The sequence below is a fragment of the Pezoporus occidentalis genome, unplaced genomic scaffold, assembly GCF_034315485.1.
Source record: "Pezoporus occidentalis ecotype Australia unplaced genomic scaffold, CSIRO_AGI_Poc_V1 ctg10, whole genome shotgun sequence".
NCBI classification, from domain to species: Eukaryota; Metazoa; Chordata; class Aves; order Psittaciformes; family Psittacidae; genus Pezoporus; species Pezoporus occidentalis.
In genome coordinates this window covers 4,197,405-4,216,182 of record NW_026912779.1, presented here as the reverse complement: position 1 = coordinate 4,216,182, position 18,778 = coordinate 4,197,405, and the positions used below count along the sequence as shown (strand labels likewise).

The window sequence follows — 18,778 nt, the reverse complement described above, 5'->3', positions numbered from 1 at the left end:
AACTAAAAACACTGGTGTTATCAGCATTGTTCTCAGGCTGAAAGTCAAAAACACAGCACTGCACCAGCTACTAAGAAGGAGAAAAATGATTGCTATTGCTGAACCCAGGACACTAGTTAAACTGGTTATACAGGTACATGCATTTCAAGGAGAGATTATCCAGCTACTTAAAGGCTGTGCTCCGTATGGCTACAGAATCCAGGAGACAGATTTATGATCCCAAACCTGCTTCAAATCCATTTGCAGAAGAGCCAGTCACAAGATACAAGGAGAAAATAAAGGTTTCTCCTTACCTGTGAACACAGGCAACTACCACCTGCCATTACAGGCCAAAAATGTTTGCCAATCCCAACACATGGCCACATCTGCATGGATAAAATACCTGGAAGGGGCTACTTAAAAACAGTTTACACCTCTTTTGGAAAATGTTCACTGCAAACAGATCAGATTTATATGAAACGATTTCCTTTGTGTTTACCTCACTGGCAGATTTCACCAAGATCAATGAGTAAGTCAGAACAATCTTACTAGCTCAGATACAGTTTAGTTCCACAGAAGGAAGAGGTTTGAAGCTGTGCAAAAGAATAGTTTAAATTTATTATTCAGAAACTTGAACAAAGCTCTGAATGTGGGCATGCTCATGCAATGCTAGCAGCCCAAGAACCAGGCAAAACTGGCATCAGCTCATAGTACTCAAGCATAAAATGGTTGGTATATGGAACAGTATCAGTAAGATTAAAGTAAGATTAAATTAAAGCCTTATATAAAGAAGTGCCATGGGTTTGTTACAGACTTCTAGGTCTGCTACAAGTACATAAGTTGTTCCAAAGAATAAAATACAGGTAACTTCATAGTACAGACCTCAAGGTAAGAGTCAATTGCCTAATGCAGAAGTTTAGCAATATTTCAAAAGCATCTCTCTTCAGATCTCCTTTACATACTCCTGTTGCAGCCACACATGCTGCTTTTAGTCTTCTCAACTCTCTAAACTTGGGCAAGTCTCAAGCAGCCTGTCAGCCAGCCTCCCTTTTTCAACCAGCAGACATTTAGATCCTCTTTTTTTCTGTAGCCTGACATATAGGCAGAAACATGAACAATGGAATTATAGGACTCACACTTTATCCCAAAGTGAGTTTAGGCATTAAAAAAAATCAAAATCAAAATCTTCAAGCAAAGTACATATTTTACTTCAACGGATTTTAATACCCTTCTGCAATCAGTACAATTAACTGCGAGTTAAATAATAACTTCATTTCCCCAGAGCCTTCATTTCTCATTAATAGCAAGACTGAAAGGATCAAAAACTCTTGTCAAGATTTAGCAGATACAGTTATGACAGTGATTGGTAGACTAAGTCAAACCATGATAAAGACAAGTCAGTTAAGTTATTAATAATCTATCTTCCTACTGAAAGAATTGTTTTCAAATTAATATTATCTGAAGTTGAAAGTACACTCATCTTTCTAAAAAAAAGATTTAAAGACTCCAACAAACATGATACTGTCTTTTCAACTTGTTCTAAGCTGGGAAACAGAAGTTTATGTGAACAGATACTCTACAAAAACTTAGGGGCTTAACTATTCATTCATTTAAAAGACCCTTCCTCTTATTGAATCTTGCACTGACACAAGAAAGGCCGAGAGTCCACTAATTAAATCTTACCATAGTAAATTAATTCCCTCCCAGAGTACACAATGTAAGCAGAACTGTACATACACCTGATCCACCCCCTTTCTCCCCTCTATATATCTTACATTTCAGGATTGTTTGCTGGTTTTATTTCAACAACAAACTATCTATATTTTTATTTAAACAACACTTGTTGAAATAAAAATATAGATAATTTCTTCAATGCCCTGGTACAGAGGGAAATGACTCAGGAACATACTCTGTTTTAAGCCTAGCTTCAAGTTCCTCATTTGCCCTTTAACTACTTTTTCCTTTCTCTCCGCATTTGAGGATCTAACAATATAGTAAAAAGGATTCTTTGCACCATCTCCCAATACCTGAGCACAATTGCTTAAATTCTTGTTGTAATTTTTAACAGGCATTCAGAGATCACTTTAAAATCCTAGGTTGCAGCATAATATCTGTCTTTTCAGCCACTCTACCTCAATAAAACTGTGCTCACCTCGATTGTCCTTGTCAGAGTTCTGTCATAATGAAGAGAATTCTAAGAACTCAAGGCCAGCAAATGCAATTTGCTGTATGCAAATTCAGTATAAATACTGAAAGCTGTGCTATCACATAATGGGTGTTGAAGATCTCTGTAGAAACAGTCAAACTGAAACTACTGGATCAGTTAAGCAAAGGCACGTGCCCTACTGTTCCTAATACTTTTAAGTAGCTTTAACATAAAAAAAAAGCTATTTTAATGATTAAGACAAGCTTTACTTATTTTACCCATTGCTCTAACCTTCAAAAGCTCAAGATGTTATCTACTACTAGGAAAAAGGTGTTAATTATTCTTGCTTCATTAGAAAAAAAAAAGCCCAGTGGTATTTCAAGAGAGAATTCTCAAACACAAATATGAAGAAAATACTAAATATTGTGAGCAGTCTCAATGTTTTTATGGCTTTTGATAAACCAGAGCCCTCAACTCTTATGGGGAGTTGCAAAATCTACCATCTGAAAGGCAGCATAAAGAATTAACTCCAAGACCCTGGCTAACTGAGACAAGTAAGCAAGAAATGTTACTTCTTCTTTAGCACTCAAATTACCTTAAACTTCACCCAACCCAATGGTTTCCTACTGCACTAAAAGGCAGGATAGATATTTTGACATTCATATAAAATCAATAAAGAACAGGAACAAGCTAAGATGAAGATGGAAGGTGACAGACTATTAATCGGCAGTTATCAGGCTCAACATAAAATGGCTGCAAGTGATGCAAAGGTACTTTACCACAGAAAGAAATAACAATTACTAAGTGCACTGCAATGTGGCTGGCTGCATTCTAATGCATTCTATTAGAGGAACATTCTAATGTTCCTCTAATAAACAGAAGAGAATTGGTTAGAACTACTGCTGAAGCCTCACTGCTCTTCCTTTATAAACCATATTTATCCTCCCTTTCTCACAAGTCCCACTTTAATAAGAACTAAGGTCTTTATGACAGAAGCCCTGCTTCTTACAAAAAAGCATGGAACTCAAAATTGCTAATGATTCAGTTGTGTCTCTTGCAATTCTCCCTCCTTTCAGGGGGAAACAATGCACTATTACTATGTACGGTCCTCAGCATTTAGTTTTTGAGGACACCCTACAGAAATCTATCTTCCCTTTGCACCTCTATTGGAGAGGCCTCTTGTCAAGCTAACATTCCAATAAAGACTGAATGTTAATCTCCAGATTTCACCTACAGTTTGTCTCCTTCACAAGAACAGGCCAAAAGTCTCTTTTTCTGTTTATTTGCTTTGTTATAAATGCTTCAATTCTCCCTGTCTCAAGATCTTAAGAGCTGTTGCCAGGTGGTTTGGGTAGAATCACTAATGTACAGCCTTAGGTGAGTCAAAAATAAATACTACTAATTTGAGCAATCATTCCTCCACCCCTTCACCAGTCAGCAGCAGCAGTAACTGGTACAGACCCATCAGTGTTCCACTACAATATAGATTTTCAACAAACCTTACATTTTAATCAATAAAGCACAGTCCACTTGCTTTGTTGATGAAAGTGCATTAGAGTTCCTGCTTCTCTCCACTAACCACGGTGGAGTCAGATGCAACAGGAACTTTATTACTTCCAGCAAAAACAGAATCAAAAGCAGCTTCCTGCTCCTCTAAAGTCACAGTAGCAGTGGATCCTCTAACTGATGTGCTGGGAAAGGCTTGCCGTTGCTCTGTAATCCTTTCCAGGTCCACTGTTTTCCTACCTCTTCTTTTGCCCAGGATTTTGATGTAATTAGCTGGCACAAGTCCTGTTGTTTGGCCATCGTAACTAGCCAAAAGCCAGCCACGGATTTTGGGTTGTTGTTCTGAAGAAGAAAATGAAAATGCACAAAGTTACAAAACAATTCAAAACACACTGCAGTTGAGGCACAAATACACCAGAAGGCAGATGACACAAGAGCTCTTCACGGAGAGAAAATAACTCTGTGATAAAAGGCGAATACAAATTACTGCACAATACCAGGATCTGCAATAAGGAGGTGAGCTAAAGAGTACTGTGAAGTGCAGCTTGTTCTGAAATCAATGACACTGCTTTAGTGCAAATTCCTAGGGATTTTCACAGTTGTGCAGCACGTGTGAGGAAAAGGTAATGACAAGAGTAACCACAAAGCACTCCCTGGGTAACTGCAAGCTGTGTTCTATCTTCAGATACTCAAAAAGTTTTATCACAGTGCAAATAATAACTTACGGGGAGGGAGAAATCAGTGTGGATGAGTTTAGACAAATAAAGTGGTGGGTTTTAACATTTTCAGGCTCTAACAATATGACTTCGCATGTGATCAGAAAATAAACTCAATTTAAAGTTTACCTTTGGGCGCTAATTTTAGCATGTCACCAGCACGGAAAGAAATTTCTTCTTCTGAGAGAGCACTGAAGTCATATTCTGCTCTTCCAACTACATGGTCATCTTCTCCGCTCGCCCAATTACTAGATACTGTTTCCAAAAAAGAAATTAAAAGTTTATGTGCTGTGAATTATAGAGTTTGGTATTTTTCTAGAAGGAAAATTAAGGAAACACTATAACTTGCTTGCTAAAATGTTTCCAATGGAGAATTGATAGAAGTAACAAAGCATGATTTGTTGAGTCAATCCAACCAATACTTTCCCTCCCCTCCCCAGCTGCTACATCTAATGGAAAGGAAACAGAAAGGAACCATGACTTTGGAATCACACAAAAAGCTTACCATGAAACTGCAGCCTAACTCAACAACAGGCTGCTATTGGCTGTTACTTGTATCACATGCCTAAAACGTGTATTGTATCCCAGTAGCTATTAACTTCTATTACTGTAGTATAAGATTAATCACTCTGCACATGCTAATGAAAAGAACAGTATATGCCACATTTCACTTGTGCTGCAGATCTTTACCTGTTTCTTCATCACTGTAAGTAGAAAGCAGTTTCCAAATGAGATAGGGACCTCCCATTATAACCGCAAAGAACAAGAAAATAGGCCAGGATTTTGCAGAGTTAGCCGCCTTGTCTTCAAGGCCAACACGAGCCACAGTCCCCTCACTTTCAGCCCACAGATCCTCATTCTCAGAGCTCTTCCGCAGACCTAGTAATCTCTGAAGGCGTTGGTAGAGATACTTTATAGTTCTCACTAAAGCAAAAGCTGAAAAGACCTTTGTGAAGTGTACTTTGAGGCGAGAGAAGTGATTGGCTACATCCAACACAGCTCTGAAACTGTTGTATACAGCTGAAAAGGTAGCATCCATCATCATGCTGACCGAGGCAAAGGCATGCACAATACTTTCAATGGACTGAAATGCACCTCTGCTGCTTTCTTCAGCCTGCTGAACAAACCTGCTGGGAGGAATATCATCTGCACGAAAGCGGTTATAACCCAAACCACCATATCCATAACTGTAAGGACTATAGCTTCCATAAAAAGAGGTTCCATATGAACCATAGCCTGGAGAAAAAGAACTACTATATGCTGGCCTGAAAGTGTTCAGACTACTGCTGCCCGTTTGCTGTGATGGTCTTGGCAAAATAGGTGGAGGTATTCGGGCAACTGTGGGTGGTCCAGGTCTGGTCAGCAGGTTATCACCCAAGTCAGCAGACCTAAACAGATTCAGACAAACAAGATCAGTACTCAAAATAAGTTTAGAGTTTCCTTTCCTCCAGAGCTCTTGGCTAACTATATAAATATGAAGGTATATACACTTTATAACAATATAAATATTAAAGCATATAACTATCTAAATCTCAGTAGTGCTAGGATAGGGAATCTGGTAGGCACTCGGCTTGTTGCACAATGTTTGTGGGAAGCAAAAACTCCAGTCAGGAAATACAGGTCTTCAAGGAATAAAAAAAAAAAAACAACATAAGATATTCAGTGTAAATGTTTAACCACAGCATTTCTGAAATGCACATGTGGAGAAACTTTCAGTCTATTTATTGTATTGACTAAGAACGCATGAAATGTTACATCCAGATTCATCAAACCTCATGCTGTAACACCCAGGTAATTTTTCTGCACATAAAACCTTTTCACGTGCACTCCCAAGAATGTTTACAAACCTTTCAATCTGAATTGAAAATTTCAATTGCATTTCCAATACTTGTTCTCAGCTCTTCTATACAATGAACCAGTGATACAGCAGGAAAGAAGTTTGAGAGCTCCTTTGAATCACCCTTAGAGAAAAGGGTGGTGTGACTTAATTGAGGATCTCAGTAATTATACAACATATACAAGGGCTTTGGTTCCCCAGTTTTCCCCTCTCCCTAAACTATCTAATTACCTTTATGTAGCATGTCAAGGGATTGAATCTATTACTGTTAACTGCTGGCAGAAAGAGGTATTATGAGTCACGTAACTGTTTTTAATTTAGTAAACTTTTATCCCTTTCTATTTGTATATTGTTCTATCCCGTAAGTTTAAGTAATTTTATATATGCTCTTCATAATAACACCGCAAGCACTAGACTGGTATTTGAATTCTGTCAACCAGCTGTCCAACTTCTGCTGCTTCATCAAAAAGCTAATCACAAATTATCATCCTAAAAGTAAAAAATGTTTGTCATTTCCTATGTTTACTGCCTCATCCAATGACTTTCCACTTCTGTAGCCCACTGAATTCACAGGAAAAAGCCATAACCAACCAAAAAAAAAAAAAAAAGTCAAGTTTGAATTTCTATGAAGCTGCTTCTTTCTGCATTGCTTTCAGTATGAAGCACACTTGCTATACTATTTGTCTATAAGATAAGGCACAACTTCCTCTCAGCAAAACTTACAGGTTTCCACAGTAAAGAACAACATTTATATCTTTATACTGCTTGTTTTTTCTTCCCCATCATAGAGTTTAACTCTGTTAACAGTTAAAAAACAGAAGCAAAAGTAAATTATTATCACAGAAAACAGAGGTACTACACCTTAACTCACACCACATTCCCCTCCCCACTAGTTAACTTAGAACACCTCACTTTAAAGCTGCTTGAATTGATTTAAAATGAGGTAGATAACCTCACCAAGAAAAATTAACTTCAAATTTCTTGCTCAAGAAGCTTCAGCTTGCAGGGAAAGCAAAGCTGCTGTTGAGTGCTTAGTCTTGGGCCAGCCTTTTGCCTGGTTTCAGCTCACTCTAATTGCAATCGCCAGCACCAAATGAAAACCCCAACGTAAACAAGCTTTCCTTGATTTCTAATTAAAAAGGAGTTTACAAACACTTTCTGTACAACATCCTTCTCCATGAGCAGGGTGGATTTTCTGGAGGAGCTCAGATTCCTGGGTGAACACACTGGAGACAAACATATACACACATATTTTCCAACTCCTGAGGATGACACACAGCTTCTCCATTCCTACAGAGGCACACATGCTCACACTGCTGTACACTTCCCAGTAATGCACACCCACACTCTATCATAAATCACAGGATGGTCTGGGTTGGAAAGAAACTTAAGATCAGTTCCAACCCCTGCCACGGGCAGGGACACCTTCCACTAGAGTAGGTTGCTCCAAGCCCCATCCAACCTGGCCTTGAACACTGCCAGGGATGGGGCAGCCACAGCTTCTCTGGACACCCTGTGCTAGCGCCTCAGCACCCTCACAGGGAAGAACTTCTGCCTTAGATCTAACCTGAACTTCCCTTGTTTCAGTTTTAACCCGTTACCCATTACCTTGTCCTATCACTACAATCCCTGACAAAGAGTCCCTCTCCAGCACCCTTGTAGCTCCCTTCAGATACTGGAAGCTGCTCTGAGGTCTCCACGCAGCCTTCTCTTCTCCAGGCTGAACAGCCCCAACTTCCTCAGCCTGTCTTCATACAGGAGGTGCTCCAGTCCCCTGATCATCCTCGTGGCCTCCTCTGGACTTGTTCCAACAGTTCCATGTCCTTTTTATGTTGAGGACACCAGAACTGCACACAATACTCCAGGTGAGGTCTCACAAGAGCAGAGCAGAGGGGCAGGATCACCTCCTTCGACCGGCTGGTCACACTCCTTTTGATGCAGCCCAGGATACGGTTGGCTTTCTAGGCTGCGAGCCCACACTGGAGTTGGCTCAGGTTGAGTTTCCTGTCTACCAAAGCCCCCCAGCCCTTCTCCTCAGGGCTGCTCTGGATCACTCCTCCCAATCTGTAGCTGTGCCTGCAATTACCCCAGGTGTAGCACCCTGCACTCAGACCAACTACCCACTCATGGCAACAATGAAGCTCTTCCTTCGCCTCATTAAACACGCAGCTTCCTACAGCCACAAGCACGGCTGGGCAACAGCTCCCTCTCCCTACCAAGAACCGCGATCCACCACAGACCCTCCCCAGCGGGCACACAACGGGATAAGCGACCTCAAAACACCCCAACAGATCACTCCCCCTTCCCCAGGGCCACCCAAACCGACCCCACCTCAAGCTCAGCCCAGCCGGAGGCTCAGCCCGGCTGGGCCCGACCTTTGAGCTCGCCTCAGGGCAGAAGGCCAAGGCGGGAGGCCCGAGGAGGGGAAGGCGCAAGCAGCCGCCCTGAGGGGAGAGCACCCAGCCCCGCCACAGGCCGCGGACACCCGGCGCACGCACTCACTGGAAGGCCGGCGCCACGCCTCCCGCCAGCCGCCGGCTCTCCCATGGCTTCGGCGGCGGCTGCGACGCCATCTCTGCCCGCCTGCGGGCCCCGCTCTACCCCCGGTCCGGCTCGGCTCGGCTCGGCTCGGCCCGGCTCGGCCCGGCCCGGCCTGCCGCGCTCCGCCGCCCGCCCACTGCCAGGCGCGATGCGGGAGCGCCGAGCTATTCACCAGCCGCTGTTCCGCGGCACGGCTTTCCCGCCGCGCCGCCTCATCGATGCGCTCTACCTTGCCGCTGCACAAGCCTGTGGCGCGACGGGTTTGGGGGGCGAGGCCCCGTGCGGAGCGAGGGGAGCCGTGAGGTGATCGCTGCTCCCCGGGAGCCGGGCGGAGCGGAGCGGGGCGGGGGGGGCGGTAGCCGCCCGGAGCCCATCTGCGGCGCCTCCGGCCTCCTGCGGGAGGGGTCCCTGTGATGAGAGGCCCCCATTCACTCCCTTATCCCCTCGGTTGAGCCCATGCGGGGGGACTGTAATGGTTCTAACGGTCGGGCCCGCGCTCGTGTGTGTGTGGGGGGGTTATGGGGTCCCCTCACCGACACCTGAGGTCCCGGGCCGGGAGCGGGGGTGCTTCTCGCCGCTGGTCCGCTCAGGGCTGGCCTGGTCACTATCGCGACTAATGTCGCGATAGCGGGTGGGGGGCTGCGGGGTGATTTGTGTCGGGTGTCGGCGGGGAAAGCGGATCAGTGGCTACCGGTACCTGTTATCTCTGCCGGGCTGCGGGCGTTCGGCGCCAGTATTAAATCCTCGTGGAGGGGAAAGGTTTCTTATGGCGCTTCTTATTTTCTTGGTAGCGTGAAACACAGTTGTGTTAAATATTAAACAGTATTCACATCTTGTCAAGCAGAATCGAGCTAAGTTACCTAAAAGCATACATTTTTTCTTTCTTAAAAGCAAGTTTGAACTTTTCTAGATAGTCTTTGTTTTTTACAGGTTACCATAAAGAATCCCAATCCAGGAGAAGATAAATTAATTGAATTATTAACTTTTCCCATGTTGTGAAGATTTTCCGTGGCTATTTCAGCACAAGGCAGGCACTCCTGAGTAGGACAGAACATTAGAGGTGTAACAGGTTGTGCTAGTGTGGAGGACAGCAGTATATGCTGCCTCTACAGCAGCACTTGCAATACAAAACCATCGAACAGGGAGTCACATCAAGTGTTGCTGACAGGAGCTAAGCCCCTAAATGAATTCGGGTGGTTCGTCTGTCAGTTGGTATTGTGGAATTCCTTGACAAAGGATTTAGAAGCAAAACAATTTCAGAGAGACACTGAAGGATCGAAGGAAAGTGCTGCTCAGGTTTACCAACAGCCAAAGCATGCTAGGGCAGAGGAATCCTCAAACCAGCAGTAACTGGAAGCAGAGAGCTCTTGGCAGAGGCACGTGCCCTGCGCACACAGATCTTCCTGTGGCATGTGTTTATCCCTGCTTTGGGTGACAGTAGGCTGATTCTTTGGTCTGAACAACTGTGGTTATCTTATTGCCTCCTAATATTTCCTTGATACCCAGGAAGGGTGAACAGATCACTGGGAATCTCTGTTTTTCAATAACTTTCAAAGTTCAGGGATCTATCCTATTATTAAATTTTGGTCAAAGAAATTAGTCTGTTCTAAAGCTCTGGGCCGAGAGAATGACAGGAAGGCAAATTAGCCATCATCTTGTAGGAAATAAAAGCATTATGAGGTCTCTCACAAAAGCAGGAGTCCTATATTTGAGATGGGAAATAAGAATCTTTCAAAATTGAAGTGTCTGAAGGATAGAAAAGTCTTCCTTTGGCTTTGGGGCTTTGTATGACCAAAGGTGGCGGCACGTTTTTGGGGCTTTTTTATTCCCTGTGATTTTAACATACTGATTCTTCAGTTGCTGCAGTTTGGAAGGAATTTCCATTTTACATTGGTCTTAATATGTCTTAGCTCCACTCTCCTTCATTCAGTAACTAACACCGTGTCATGTAGTGCACGTTACTAGAGAGAAAACCAATGGCAAAAGCTCAGCACACCTTTGTCGGAACACTGACTTCAGGTTTTTGTAGGAAGTATAGAAGCTTTTCCCTGAGTCAGTGGTCTTTTTGGGTTGGCCTTCTAATTCTGTTGTGCCTTTGATTTAAGAGAAACAGGTATCCTAAACTTCCTCTAGAGCACACACAAAACCCAGTGATTCTAAATTTGGTGCAGTTAAGTGAGTCCTTTCATTGTTGAGTTGCTGAATTGTGTTTATTCAAGCTTTTTTATTCTCTTTTCTATTTTGAATTTTAGAATTTTCCAGCATGTCTTCCCTAACAGAAAAGGACAGACCAATTGTTCAGCTGTTGCTGAACGCTGGCACTTGCCCACGGTGTATTTTAAGGTTCTGCAGCGTGGGATCACAGATGCTTTATAGACATCCATACAAGGTTTGTTCTTTGTGTTTCTAATTAGAATGTGTGAGAATCCAGTGTTCTCTGTGCTACCTTGATGGAGAAGCTGGTTGTATTCTTGGACTCTTTGCCTGAGAGGAAAACACTTTGTAAAAAGACTTATGGAGAAGGACTTCTGCTATGCTGTGCAATTGTGAGGAATCAGAAGAATCATAGAATATAGTGATCATTGTGGGTTAAATGTTAAGCTTGACTGTGAACGTTGCTGTGTATTCCTCAAAGCCACCAGAAAACAGGGCATGTGAGCTTTGGCACGGCGTGGCTCTATCATTTTTAAAGCAGAGCATGTATAACTCTTCCCTCTGTTCTTTTTCCTTTAAGGTAATAGGTAGTAAAGGGCCCATGGGCCATGTAGCTGGTGGAAAGGAGGAACCGTCTGCTCCAAACTTACCTGATAATTCCTTCTTCTTTCAGTAGAATTGGTAGGGGGTTGTAACTGAAAAATTATGGAGCACAGAATAAATCTTTTCAATCAGTTAAACACAGTGTTAGTAGGTGTCCTTTTTAGCTGACCTTAATGCTGAAATTCAGTGTTCTTCAAATTTTTCCTAGTTGTGCACAATCTTTCTTGCCTTTGTTCTTGTAGTCGGTACTCCTCAACTTAGTTTTGCCTCCTCCTCTGTGTTGGTTCTTTGAGACCTCTTATTGTAGGCCACATAAACATTTCTATCTACTTGGTCTAATCCCTTGTCTTTATGCTTCCATCTTCTCGTGTCTGTCTTGATTGTTTCACATTTGGTCAAGTTTAGACTTCCCAGAATTCATTTTTAACATCTTTCTACCATATCCCTTTCCATTTTCTGTCAGTCTTTTGAGAAGTGTTCATTCTGTATGCCATTCTTCATTCTTTTGCAGCTCTACCTGATTTTCCTCTGAGTTGCCACAAGACAGTAACCTCTTTGTTAGTGAAGACTTTTTAATAAATCTTTCTGAATTATGTCTTGCCTCTATCTCTCATCCTTCCTAAAATTCAGAGATATGCAGGTAATTCTTCTCTCTCCTCACCAGCACATCCTTTAATTTTTGTAGGCTTCTCCCTTCATATGAAATTCTTCCTCTATGTATTTAATTTCACCTTCACCTGTACCTGTTCTCATTTTCTTCTCATACTATGCTAGCCAACTCTTTTCCTATTCATCTGGGCTAATGGAGGTGGAGGAATCAGATTCTAGCATAATCTAAATGACAAAAAGGCAATAAACATCTATTTGCATTGAATAACAGTGGGGGCCAAGATAAATACATTTCTGCAAGTGAGGTCTGTAAAATGTTTATGCTCCTCTTGGATGATAGAGAAATCTGTTCAGCAAAATTCAATTTCTCTGGATAACATTTTGAGAGAAATACAGCTTGGAGCTTTTTAATTGTGTAGGTGTCTTTTGGTCTAAACTCAAAGTTATCAATTGCATACACTAAGGCTAAGCTAGAATAGAATTGTGTTTGTATGTGCATTGGAGAAAAGAGACAAAAACAGGAACATGATTCCTCTGTTTGTATTAGGATTTGATGAAGGTTTTAAAAGAATTTCTGAAAAATGATCCAGAAAAAGAAGATACAGTTTGTTTTGATGTAGTTGATCCCCCGTGTAAGAGAATCAGACTTGAACACCGTGAAGAAGGGCCCGAGGATCTGAACCACAATGGAGCGCTCCAGCAGATTCCTCAGGTTAATGATGAAAATACTGCAGTGGAGAACTCGGCTGTGAAGGTTTGCAATGTGTGTTTGGGAATTCTTCAGGAGTTTTGTGAGGCTGACTTTGTTAAAAAGGTAAATACCTGTTCTTAGTCTTTCTGTGTACTTTTCCTGGAGCTTGTGTATGCAGGAGCCTAAGGGGTAGAGCTGGTGATTAAAAACACCACACAGTTAAACAATTGAAAGAAAGATAGTAGAACAGCAACTGCAATACCTATTTTGAATATTTGAAATGTAGATGGCACCATTCAGCTACATACTGCTCACTGACAGTGTTTGCACACCTCCTGTGTAGCTGGGAAAGAAACTGTTGTGACCATATTTTTCCCAGGGCTTATAATAACGTAACTTGTTAAAAAAACAGCAGTGTGAGTGCAATGGAATCACTGCTAGGAGCACATTTTCCTAAGGAAAGGACTAACAGATACATGGTTACATGAATTTAGGAGATAATCTGAGGTTCAGATGCTTAGATTACAAGGAAAACCACACTGTAAATGTTGACCTCCCTTCACTTTTTCTACGTGAAGGGAAAATGAGGAGGCGTCAACTGCTTCAGCTTAACTACACATTCCTAACACAGCACAAGTCTGTCTTTACAATGCACTACTATTTAGAAAGCCACAGAGAAAGAAAATGTGTTGGTGATACAACAGATTTGTAGTTGTTGGAGAAAATATGAGCTAGGAGAGAATATGGGCATAATGAGTGTTGCAAACATCATCTTTGAGCCGTAAAATTGCTTATGTGACAAACTGAAATATCAGCTGGAAAAGTCACACTTGTATTTATGTTTAACAGTTTTAATAGGAAATAATTTGGTTTAATAGCATGAATGTATCTAAAAAGGGGACTAAACAGAAAGTACAGTATATAGTTTTTGTTGCTGCAGTGCATGATGTTTCTTTTTTGTTTCTGTTGGTAGATTATATGTATTTTTACAGAATCCACTTCTAAGACTTACTTCAGATTTAACTCTTGAGTAGCAGTGGAAAATCTGCCAGCTTTTGCTATGGCATCACAAAAAGTGATTATTTCATAAGGAAATTCTCTTATCTGAGATGTTGAATTCACCTTGAAAGCTCAGAATTCATATTTAGCATTCACTAAATCACTGATGTTTTAGAAGACTTCTCCATGTGTGTTTGAGCTTACTTCTATTAGGGACATCTAGTCATCAGCTCTTACCACCCTGCTTTAAAATGTTTAATATCTGTTTGGGTTCTTACTTTATTTCCAGTGACAAACACCATTTTTTTACAATGAAGAAAGATTATGAATTAATCCTGTAGATAAGTGTTTGTTTTTGTCTTATCCCAGGATCTTAAACATTTATTGTCATAGAATTGTATCTCTGCCGTGAAGAAAGGCATTTCTGAGCCAGCTGTTTCAGCCTTTGGTCAGTGTGGTATAATTCACTGCGCTAAGATTTTGGTATACAATCAGTCTTAGTCATAAAAAAGCAGATTTAGTTGTTTCATAGCAATAAGGGTACAGTTTATTAATTGCTTGCTTTTAACAGAACAAAAAAGCTTTTATTTCAATAAGTTGTTAGGGATTACTCTGTGTGTTCAGCATCTCTCTGAATGTGTATTAACATGGATTTACAGTGATTACAGTAGAAGAAAGAATATCCTGAAAGCTTCTCAACTCCGGTCCGTTGTGTGCTTTAATATTAAAATCCTTCTATTGCAGGTGTGCCAAAAGGTTAATTCTGCTGATTACCAATTCACTAGTTTTGTATTTTCTGTGTCACTACCCCCACAGCTGTCTGTTAGGGAGGTAAGTACAGCTATTTCTTCATAACTTAAATACATATTAAAGAAAGTAACTATGGAATGTACAAGCTGGAGGTGGTTTGATTTTTTAATTGCTGTTGTTTAAAAAAAGCCAAAAACACATGCTAGAAGTGAAGCCTGCTCTCCCTTTCCATGTTGGTGAGTCTTATTTTAATTAAGAAAGTGCCTGAGTCGCTTCAGCTTTCAGTTAGCCCAGGAGTTACTTTACAGCTGAAAATCCAAAAGGAGTTTCTTGAAGCCCTTGGTGTATTGTTCCCTTTGGTACAGATGCTAGCTCTGCTTTGTGGATCTTCCTGGAGAAGGAAGTGCACAGCTGGTGCCTTTCCTGAAATAGATGATAATTGGTAGTGCAGAATACAAATGAAGGAATTTGAGGATGGACTCTTTAAGTGTTCAGCATTTGAAATGATGTGAAAGTGCACATTTTAATAGTCACCTGTCTCGGGCATTGTTAAAAGTCTAGATTTGTAAAACTGAAGTTTGTGGCCGTTGTAAAACTACTGATTTTGGAGACAATTTTAATCAAATGGTTTACATTTCAGTCATTCAGTTATAGAGGCCAATGATAATATGGAGGAGTGAGTAACCCTGGTAATTTATTTTTTAAAAATAGGGGGAAAATACTAAGTATAATACAACTTGATCAATAAAGCAGCAATTTTTGCTTAGTTGTGAGACATTTCATGATGTTCCTCTGCTTTCTGATATAAAGTGACACAAAACCTGTTCTAGAGGGCAATATGTACACCTTTGCAATAGGTGCCTGCTGTGGTAAGATGTAGCAGGAGCTTCAGCGAACAGGGCAGAAAGAAATGGAGGTGGTCTTGGATTTATATATAAACCTGTGATTAAATCAATTCGCATCCCAAATGGTTTGATTGTTAAATAATCTGCTACACTTTTAGTGTTGATTTGTACTGTTAGTTCTAGCACCTTGGGCAGTGTCATGGCTGCATTGTGCTAACATATACTCTACTTCTAAGTCTTTCTGAACATAAGGTTCTCTACTTCCCATCTGAAACTAAGCACAGTGTTTTTGCTTGAGCTTCTGCTGTGTCTGGTAAAATAATACCAGAAACAATTGTGCTTTCTGGCTGGATGAACTGCCCTTATTCCCATTTGATTTTGTGGTTATCCAAAAAAATGGGATAATCTAAAAAGCCCTTTCAGGTTAGGCAGGTATGTGGATGCATGTGTGTGTGCCTGCAGTGCTCTGTAAAACTCCAGCTGTGGGTCAAACTTACTCCACCTTTATGCTCAGTGTAAACTTAGGTGTTTAAATAAAGAGGAGCTTTATTATTTCTAGGGTACTATAGATCAGGTCTTTTCCATTTCCAGTCTCCCTTTACTAGTCGTTACTGAGACTTCCCTTATGCTATCCATTATAGCCTCAATGAACAAAAACCAAAGTGAGGCACAGAATCTTTTGGCTCAGTTCCCAGCTGCAATTCCCATGGTGTCAAATTCTTAATACTTTTCCATTATGCATCTTTAACTCGACAGCTATAGTTTATCTAGCTTAAAAATAAATTTCTTTTATTCTTTTTTTTGTATAGCGTAGCCATATAATGGTAAAACAAGGAAAGGAAGATTTGATACTGATGTTTTTTGTCACCCTCCTTGTGGGTCTTTGCCAGAATGCCTCGGTAGAGGGTGTTAGTGCACTGCTTTTCTAACACTGTGATGTTCTCACATTAACGTGAACAAGCAGGGCAAGTGTTTCTGCCGGCTTTTGAATCAGCCTTGGCTGTAAATGGAAGCAAAAAGTAACAGTTTACTTCAGAGAGTTCATCTAAGTGATGGAAATGTTAGTGATATGCTGAGACTGTGTGGACTGGCAAAACTAAATTGGCAGATGCAGTTGATAGATACCCAGATTTATTACTTTATAGTAACTTTGTCTTGTAAGTGCAATAAATTCTTAGTTTGATAAAAAGGATGAGGTGTAATTTTTAACCTGTCCATCTGCTTCAGTCAAGCTATCTTGTCTTTATGTTCAAACAATGCTATAGTACTTAGTACAATCAAGGCAATAAAAGTTGTGGTGTCCAGAAATGAATAGGTGAAGTGAGATGAATGAGTAGGAAGATTCAAAACCAGTTCTGTTCTCTTTGTAAACAGTTCTGGTTTGTCTGGGAGCAGGTCTGCATTAGGAAGTATCTGCTGTCCCTTCTGTTCTGTCCCTTCAGTCTTGCCAAATGCTAAACCAGCTGTGCTCTAACTGAAGGGGTGAAAATGGGTGATGGTGGAGAAAGAACCTCTTTAAAACCATGGGGTTTTATTTACTGCCTGTCTATCACTTGAAAAAAATTAAATGGTAAAAACAGTTCCTGTTTTATGATTATAGAAAAGCAGCAAGTGATATAATATGTCAAAACATCTCAAATATCTCAAAGTGCTTTGTGTTGAAAAGAGGTCCTTTGTGAAATTCTGCTTTTAATTCTTGGAACTGCACTTTACAAGAACATATGTAATTTTATCACAAAAGGACACCCCAAAGACAGCCTCCCTCCCATTGACCTTTTGTGTGACACACAATTTTCTCTGACTTTTTTTTTAACCGAAAAACCCCAGAAACTGCCTTTTAATATTGCCTTCAATTAATTTAGACAGTTGTCATCCTGCCAAGTCAAAAATGTATGATCAGAGCTGAAGAGTGAGACATAAAATTTACATTTGCATAGTATTTGTATCTGTAATGCAGAGAAACTATCACCTCTTTCCACAAGTAGGATATTTGATTAAAATAAATCATAAATACAGGAGTCCCAAGTTTATGTCAGACAACTATATTAGAATCTGAAGTGAGTCATGCCCTTCAAAAGGGTGACTGTTAACTCTCTCTGTAGTCTCAGTTGTGATCCATCATCCTGGTTCTTGCTACAAGGACATTGATGCAAATAGCATCTGTAGTCATTACTCCCTGTAGAACTATGTATACCTCATCATGGAATTCCCCATCTTGAAGCTCTTTTTTAATACAGTGAAAAAATGCTGTGGCTGGGATTGCACATGGTATTTCAACTGTTGCCACTGTGATCCCTCAGATAGCATTAGAATAATATCCTGCAGCTTGTAATCAATATAGTGCCTAAGCTAGTGTATTTCAGAAATATATGTGCTGTTAAGCATTGCCCTGCAGGCTTGAGCTCTGTAATGAGCATTTTTCATTTTCAAACCACTTCACAAACATAAAGTAATTATGAAGTAGAGGGATCTGATCCCCTGTTTCACATACAGCTGGGACAGAGTAGAGGGCTTTGGCTGGCTTGGTGCTTGAATGTCATTTGGAATTTGGGATCTTTTGTCTTCTGTGCTCACAGTATCCCAATCCATTGTTCACTCCAAATTGAAGGGGAAAAGTCATATCTTTAATTGTCTTTCAATTTTGAAGTCAAGACAGAGGAGATGAAATCTGACCTGTGGTCTCATTTTAGCATAACTACTTACATGCAGTTTTCTTTGTTTTGTGATTGTACCCCATAAAACAGGGGGAAGAAGTGAGGTTTTCCACTTGATTGAATACCAAACCTACATATGCTTTAAATTAAGGCATAGGAGATGTTTTAAATTGGCATTTGTCAAGTACATATTTCTAGACCCGGTTCTATGGTTGTCGTATTCTCTACTTCAGAATTATGTTCAAGGAATTTCAATTGGAAACTCTTTTTATTTATGATTTTATCTGGGTTATTATGCAAACAAGATTACAGTATACTTCGTGGTGTTTTGTGCAGCAGTCTTACTCATACTGTCTGCATATGCAGGGTAATGAATCACAGTGAATTTGAGTAAACAGCATTCCACCAATACAAGGATATTTATTTTATTCAGTAGTGTGTAGTTTGGTGTAGTGTGTATCTAACAAAGTTTGTGTCCTCTCTCCACCATCCCTCTTTCCCCTTAATATTTCTAGCATTGTTTTTAGGATTCCCTCATTCTATTAGATGTACCAAAGGAAGGATAATAGACCTGTTTGGTTTTTTTTTGATTGAGTTCCTCTATCAGCATGTAAAAGAAATCTGTGATGTGGCTCCTTCTGATATCAATGAAAAGATGTTGTGATCCTGGCTCTGCTCCTTAAAATTTGATACATGTTTTCAAACCTCTGCATTGGAATTATTCCCTTGACAATAGACGGTAATTCTT

The 18,778-nt window shown here is 40.7% G+C and overlaps 2 protein-coding genes across 4 annotated transcripts in view; one reads left to right on the top strand and one right to left on the bottom strand.

Moving 5' to 3' along the window:
* Positions 1-3,274: 3,274 nt before the first annotated feature.
* On the bottom strand, positions 3,275-8,824 carry PEX13 (peroxisomal biogenesis factor 13). The gene is made up of 4 exons (XM_062609817.1): positions 8,687-8,824; positions 5,038-5,735; positions 4,477-4,602; positions 3,275-3,973 (listed from the first exon to the last, which is right to left on the bottom strand). The coding sequence occupies exons 1-4, from the start codon at positions 8,755-8,757 to the stop codon at positions 3,678-3,680; spliced, it is 1,191 nt and encodes a 396-aa protein (XP_062465801.1). The 5' UTR covers positions 8,758-8,824; the 3' UTR covers positions 3,275-3,677.
* A 135-nt stretch (positions 8,825-8,959) lies between these two features.
* Positions 8,960-18,778, top strand: part of PUS10 (pseudouridine synthase 10) — a 31,454-nt gene continuing 21,635 nt past the window's right edge. Inside the window, exons 1-4 of one of the 3 annotated variants that reach the window (XM_062609788.1) lie at positions 8,960-9,028; positions 10,978-11,114; positions 12,639-12,905; positions 14,526-14,612. In XM_062609788.1, coding sequence (XP_062465772.1) covers positions 10,989-11,114; positions 12,639-12,905; positions 14,526-14,612 — 480 coding nt within the window. In that variant the 5' untranslated portion in view covers positions 8,960-9,028; positions 10,978-10,988. Of the gene's footprint in view, positions 9,029-9,603; positions 11,115-12,638; positions 12,906-14,525; positions 14,613-18,778 lie in introns of those variants that run through there. The other 2 variants (XM_062609800.1, XM_062609807.1) reach the window with 2 other exon arrangements.